This window comes from Adiantum capillus-veneris, chromosome 18 (genome assembly GCF_014529385.1).
Source record: "Adiantum capillus-veneris isolate H3 chromosome 18, ASM1452938v2, whole genome shotgun sequence".
Classification (NCBI taxonomy): Eukaryota; Viridiplantae; Streptophyta; class Polypodiopsida; order Polypodiales; family Pteridaceae; genus Adiantum; species Adiantum capillus-veneris.
Window position 1 is genome coordinate 146,491,474 of NC_140948.1, and position 7,326 is coordinate 146,498,799.

The 7,326-nt window shown below is 44.7% G+C and overlaps 1 protein-coding gene across 1 annotated transcript; it reads left to right on the top strand.

The window, feature by feature from the left end:
- The first annotated feature begins 819 nt into the window (after nt 1–819).
- On the top strand, nt 820–4,400 carry LOC147436589 (uncharacterized). Its single transcript, XM_086489456.1, has 6 exons — nt 820–1,059; nt 1,143–1,181; nt 1,748–1,782; nt 3,746–3,802; nt 3,902–4,097; nt 4,207–4,400. The coding sequence occupies exons 1-6, from the start codon at nt 932–934 to the stop codon at nt 4,226–4,228; spliced, it is 477 nt and encodes a 158-aa protein (XP_086345582.1). The 5' UTR covers nt 820–931; the 3' UTR covers nt 4,229–4,400.
- Nucleotides 4,401–7,326: the final 2,926 nt, after the last annotated feature.

Sequence of the window (7,326 nt, forward strand, 5' to 3'; positions counted from 1 at the left end):
GCGCCCAATTTAAGTGCATTTATGCTCTGGATAGAGCATGAAAGTTGCCCACATCAGTGACTAGCAATGATTTCTTAGTTTCCAGAGCTTGAAGAGGGCTCGGCTCAGACTTGAGACTTTGAATTAGCTTGGAATCAGGGTTAATTATCTGTTGAGCATGTTTAGCTTCTCTTTGTAATGCCTTTTTTCCTCGAAATATTGCTTCTGAAAGTCCCCTTCTAGAGCAGCGCAGGCATCATCAATGTGGAACAAAGTATCCTCACGTAGTTTGAATACTGCTTCGTGTTCCCACTTCGAGAACATCTACAGCCCAAGCTGATGGGTCTGCTGTTGATTTGCAGTGGCACAGCTTTGCCATATACCACAGAAGAGCGCCTACAAACACTGCTGAAGCTATGGAGGCCCTCCCAGATGCATTGGGAGGCCTTGCAGCTCACCCCACCATCACTTCTTTTCCTACCGTGCTTTTGGGCTTAAAACCTGCATAAAACTGTCTCTCTCTGCCTACTTATTCCAGAAAAACGCCAGATCAAGACCTTTGCCCCTTGGTTGCACGTTTTGCAGCACAGCAATCGAGTTGGTTCACTGGATCCAATTTCCAAATTGGCAACGGCGGGCACACAGGGAACATCCCTTTGCCACGGCCTAATAGCCATCCTGAAGTCAGAGAGCTTAGCGCAAAAGCTTCATTGTAGTAGGATCCAATTTCCAAATTGGCAACGGCGGGCACACAGGGAACATCCCTTTGCCACGGCCTAATAGCCATCCTGAAGTCAGAGAGCTTAGCGCAAAAGCTTCATTGTAGTAGGAGTAGAGCATCCAAATCTTGGGTTTGTTTTTGGCCTGCCACCGGGGGGGCCTTTCTACAATGTATATTTTCTGCAAATGACGTGGCCTGAAGAATCGCCAGAGTTGCTGCTCTCAGCAGCGCATGCCGCGGAAAGCTTGGATGCGCTTTCTTATCCTAGCTGTTGCTAATTGTGGTGGCGGCTTCGAGGCGTCCTTCTGCGTGCAGCTTGCTTTCACGCTTTTCCAAGCAGTGCAACCCCCAATGAAAGGGTATGCACCTGAGTGAAACACTGTGAATGTGAATTGGAATTGTGTTGCGTGCTGATTTGGGTTTCTTTTGTTGCTGTGAGCAGTGTTTGCCGTGTGATTCTCAGCAGAGGACATCTTTGCAGGTACCACCTTAACTTGAGCTCATTGTTTCAAAATATGTTCGACTCTTGCGAGGCCCCTGCTCACAATTCCCGCTGCCAAGCTGCCGCAGGCTTGTGGGGCACACAACAACGTCCCTGCATTGGGAGACAGGTCCTTACTTTGTGCCAATTCGAAACACGCAATTGCTTGCTTGTTATGCTCAGAATGCACGTACCCGGTAATAAGGGCACTCCAAGAGACGACATTCTAAATTGGAAGTTCGTTGCGCTTTAGAAAGAGCACCACACTTTGTGTATATGTTCATTAAAGCATTTCGAAGAACAGCATCATTCTCTAGAAGTTGCTTTCTCCTAATCTCTTGATGTACTTCTTTTCCCATCTCAATGGTCCCTATGCTCCCACAGGCTCTTGAGATGCAAGCGAAAGTGACTGCATCCGGTGAAAAGTCTTCCATTCTCATCTTTTGTAAGCACAAGCAGGTGGTGGGCTTTGAGCACCCTTGCTGCTTACACGAACATGAGGACTCATTGGCACAAAATCGTGCATTCTGCCTTATGTCTCGTGAAATTTCTTGTGCCTTTCGAAGGTTGTTTGAAGCAACAACGCGGGCACAGCTTGCAGGTAAGTATAATAATACTAATTGTCAGCAATCAAGAGCATGGCCTCTCCTGAGAAAAGTTCCCCATTGTTTGTTGTCTCATAGAATGTCTTTGGTCTGCTCGAGGGCTGCCATTATAATGAGTTAATATGGAGATTTCTCTCCCATGAAAGGTCACGTTCTGTGATAAGCTTAAGCCTTACTTGTCTTTCTTAATTACACTTTCAAAACAGGCCTTCGGCTGTGTACTGAGATGCTTACAGCATCTTCTAGATGGTTGTTTGGACAAACAATTTGAGCTATGGAGTCTACAGACATATGAGTCCTTTGTAGACAATGGAATACATCGATAGTCTTACATGGTCACAGAGTTGTGATGAGCATGTAACCCTTGTCGTTAGTAGCTGAACTTTTCTTGTTAGCCAGCAGCTATTTCTGCCCATAGAGGACTTTGTGCGCATGTGAAAAACTTCCAAGGAGTGGCTTATGTGCCGGTTTCACTATGCTCATGCGTAATTTGCGACGGTCTTGGGAAAGGCTCTTGCATCGAATAAGGGAGCTCACAATCGTGAGACTTCCACCTCTGGTACAAGAAGCCAAGGTTTGATCTTTCAAGCTTCATGCGCTCTTGTTTTTTTTGAACAAAGTGGCATGTTGTGTTCGTGTAAGCTGGGCCGTCAGGGTGTCAAATCCAATTACCTCTCCATGTGTTGCAATCTCTTGGGATACCTGTTCTACCTACAACATTCTACCATAAGGATTTCTCTTTTGCAAGAGCCAATTATATATACACATTAAACACAAGATGCATAATTAATTGCATACCGCCAGAGAAATCGACAAGCTTTGTCTTGTTTGACTTTGGAGGCGCCGGGTTGCTGGTGGAAACTTTTGCGCGTGCTGCTCTGCAAGGGAATTTGTCATGAGGGCTGTATTCAAAACTCAAGAGGAATTTGCTGCCCACTGGCTACATGAGTAAGAAAACCTCAGCATGCAAGAAGGGGTTCGGAGCAAGCTGAAGAGCGGTGTGGACAAGCACAGAAGGGCGTCTTTCGCCTTAGATCCCATCAATCAATTACGGAAATTGTGTTCATTGCAGCTGCTCAAAGAGGAGTTGAAAACGTGTCCGTCTTAACGTATGTTTGTTATCTAAACAAGTGCACTCTATTGGGAAACCCATCGAAAGAACTTGTATTCAGAAATGTTGCCCGTTTCCGTGTTACATTGCGAAAAGGCAGAGCTTTCTGAATCGATTGCTGCCATTTGACTCACAGAAAACGAAGCCTTCAGAAAGACCCATGCCAGTTGTGAGGCCAAGCATCCCCATCACACTGCTTGCTGCCTGCTGGAATCTTTCTCTGGTTTGGTTTATGATTCATAGCCAGGTCCCTCTTTTGGTTTATCTGGTGTGTAATGTCGGCAACACTGATATGTACCTTGCTGGACCCCAAGGTGAAACGATAGCTCTTCTCAGCAATCAAAAGCATGACCTTTGCAAAAGAAGATAAAAAACAGCTCCCCCTTTGGTTTACCTGGTCTTTAGTGTCCATAGCATTGCTATCTACCTCGCTACACTCCAAGGTGAAATGATAGCTGCTCCCAGTAATTGGATAGCTGAGCTTTGTCTTCGCTCAATTTACTTGTACCTTCTTCGTTGTTGCTTCCCAGCTGATGTGTGCGCTTATTTCTATGTTGTTTGTTGCTGTTACAGTAGCTGGGAGTGAGTTAGATTACATTAGTATGGGCAAGGCACACAAATGCCTGAAGACAGTAACAACCCATCTGCAAACTCTTGTGCCAATAAATGGCTGCTAGTTACTTGACTTAGGCCAGTGCAAAGTGTGACGTGTGTGTATGTTTCTTTGATGGTGTCCGCTGCACAATGGGGAAAGTAGTAATGAAACCAATATTTTGCAAACTGTAATTGTAAGGTACCATGTGCACTCTACCGATTTCTTTTTGTGATGTTTTCTTGACTGATTGCAGGTATAACAATTGAATTGCAAGAAGACCTGGATAACACACGCAACATGGAGGTGGATGGTAAGCAGGTTCGGTTATTGTTACCGTATAGTGTGTTGGTTTTCTGTGCCTTGTTGGTAGAGCGGGTGGAATGGGTCAGTCGCCTTCTCGTTTCTGCAGAGCCAACGAGGAAGCAGTCGGGGCTGCAGTTGCAGTTGCAAGCTAAGAAAGCACCTCTTTCAGCCAGTCGGGACCGTGGCGTGGTGGAGATATCCGTGTCCTTAGCTAGTACTCCTTCCAAAACCCGAAAATGTGATGGTTACCGACGACGGGTTGATCGACAAATCCAGGGGGTGTCCAAAAAGTCAGCTTCAAAGTAGGCTCTTGACCTGCTAAATCACTTTGACAACTCTAGTAATCAATTTACAATTTCTGGTAGCCAGTTTGTATTTTGACTGTGTTTCTGAGCATGTATACGTTTGTAGGTCCTGCATTGGCGACGAATAGTGTAACGCCGAAGCTGCTTCCTCAACGAAACATTCCTTTTCAGACAATGTTGCTCAACAATATTGGGAACGGCCGCTTCTAATCCCGAAAGTGGAGGACGGAGAGCCTAGCTCAGTTGAAGTGCGTGAAACAAGCAGTGTTCCACTTTTGAGCATCACTGACCTATCGGAAATCACTCCTAGGTTCGCAATCCAAGGGAAAGTCCTAAACAACTACGGAACCTACAAGATGAGTGACCCAAAATTTCCAATGTACTTTGAAGTGGACATTGTGGATAAACATAGCTCTGATACTATTACGGTTGTCGTCAGCTCGTCGTTGATCAAGCGGTTCACTGAGAAACTGCCGGTAGGTACCTTTGTCCGAGTAGAGGGAGCAACAATCAGAAGGAAAAACAAAGGGGAGGGTAGCAGCTCTAGTCTATCCCTGCATGTTGACTCCACGACAGTTGTCCACTCTGTAACACCGTTCCCTATTCGCTTGAGCTTTTGTCCTGAAAGCACGATTCGGCAGTTTCTAAATGAAGCTGCGAACAGAGTTGCTAGAGGTAGTAAATTTTGTTTCGGCACTGTTGCTTTTGTCATAGTGTAGAGCGAAAGCTTAGAAATGAAGTCTGGGAGTACTTGCGGAGACCTGATAGTGGCGGATGGGCCGACTCCTGCTGGCCGAGCAACGGTATATAATTTTTCTCCACTATTCATATGCTTCTTCTTAAGTTCTCTTCTTCTGTTTTTTTCACGTACACACTTGCGTGTAGCTCACGTTCGTCACAGATCGCAAGGATGAGTACAACAGTTTCTTGAAGGGAATCGATTCTGGGAAACTGGTGATGCGCGTGGCACGTAATGTAGGGGTTTTTATGGGCTGTGAAGACACTCTGTCTATGATGGACTTGATTGTCTTCGTTCCCGTTTATAGCAAGAGAATGCACGCAAAACTCACGAGGGCTTTTGAGGGACAAGTAAGAATTTTTGGTTATGGAAAAGAGGTGAGTCTGCTGTTCCTACAGTCATGCTCGCCTACTTTGTACTTGTCTGTTCGTAAGTTTGAAACTGGTGCTTGTCTGTGCATGTAACCGGAGTGCTAAGTTTCGTGAAGGTGAATAGTGTTCTTATAGAGAGAGTGTGTCGTACCTATAAATCCAACAAGGTGCACCGAGCCACATCTGGAGACCAATGTGTTGCATGCAACAAGAAAACTACCGTCTTGGAGGTTCCGAAGGTGCAAGGCCGAATCCGGTTGTTCGATGACACTATGGTGCATGCGCAACTGGTTGGGGATATTGTCGACCGCGTGCTGCATTTGGACAAGTCTTTCCACCAGCTATACGCAGAGAGTGTCCTGAACACGAGGGAGGTTCTTGCTTGCACTTCCCATGCAGGCACCTTTATTGTGAACCTAGCAGGCCATGTAATCGCCTACAGCGAGAGAAAGGCCTAAACTGTTTTTGGCTGTATAGTGTGTGTGCGTGTTTGCATCAGTGTCTTAGGCCAGAGCACTTTTTACTCTTTATAGGAGAGGTTTTTTACCCCAGCGTTCAAGCTTGTGCAATACAACGTTTTTCCTCTCATACATCAGCTCTATATATTTTGCCAATCGCTACTTGCTTGCATTGTGGTTGACAGTTAAAGTCAATGTTTGTAATTCTCTCCTCGTCGTGTTTGCATCCCAAAACTTGCGCTTCCACTTGATTATTCTTGCAAAACTGTCTGAGGTATCTATTTACACGACACCCTAGTCGAGATAGTGGTTTTGCAAACTTTTTCCAAACAACCTTTGAGAGCATGGCCCAGATATAGGTAGCTGCTTTTAAAGCTTGTGCAAGCAACGAAAGTTTCTTTGAGTAAGCTTCAGGGCTCGCTGCCTTTTCTTGAATGGCACCTTCAAAACAGCCTTTGTCTGTGTGCTGAAATGCTGCTTGCAACGAAATAAACAGTCACATTTTGAGGTAAGCTTCAGGGCTCGCAGAATATCTGGAGCTGGATTGTGGGAGTACTGTCTTCAGCAAGCCCTTCTAATGCTTGTATGCCTCTTGTAGCAGCTGCTGTGGAACTATCCAGTTATCCTGTATTTGTTCTCATAGAACGTGGTGATTGTAATTTTGTCTCTGAAGTACAATATGCCTAGGGTGTTGGCTATGCAGCTGCAATTGTTTATGACAATGAAGATAGCCATGATTTGGTGACAAGTAAGTTCTCTGAGCATCCTTAAGTCTTTTTCCCTTTGTAGTCATGCGTCCTTTTTCCTGCTAATTCTTGTCTTCTTTGCGCTCTTCTTTTGAGGATCTATATGAAGAAACCTGATTGTTCGGTGTGAGTTTAAATGTTCAAAAGAGCTCTCTAGGCCAACTTAGTGGTTATTCCATAGATGTAGGATCATTTCTACTTGATTTTGTGTTGTTTGCTAGCACTGTGTTATTTGTGAACAGATTGCCCAGCCTTTTTGTTGGTTATAGATAATTTGTCAACTTGTTTACACCTATCACATCCTGCTTTAAATGGCTCAATTAGTTATCGAAAGCTATGGTGTCTCATGAAGTTGATAGTGTAATCCGTTTGTGGACTTCATGTTATTATCTTGTTGTGATAACCTGCTTAGTTACGAGATTTGTAGAAGCATATTTTCGCTTTTGGAATGATAAGGTATTGCAATTGGGCTGGGAATGATCATTCAAGGACATTTGGCAATACGGAGTTATTAGTGAGTTTGGCAAAGATTGGATAGTCCGTAATCGAAATAGAAATCTGGATTTTATTACCAGAAGATGTCCAAACACCAAAGATGGTCTTTAGTGAATTTGATTTTAACAAGGGAATGCTTGTTGCCTTCAGGCTGTTCCAGCTGAATAAATGTGGTGATTTCTCATTCTTATGTTGGCAATGGATTTGCTTCAAGTTGCTGCCTTCGGTCCAGTGGTTAATCATGTTTTTTCCTTGACTTTTACCAGTGTCGGGGAATGGATGTGGCATTGAGATACCTGCAGTTTTTGTGTCAAAGGAGGCTGGCTATGTCTTGTCACAGTTTGTGAATGACAAAGATGTCAGGCTCTACATTCTTCCTGTCCTTGAGACTAGTGCTTGGTCAGTGTTGGCTGTCTT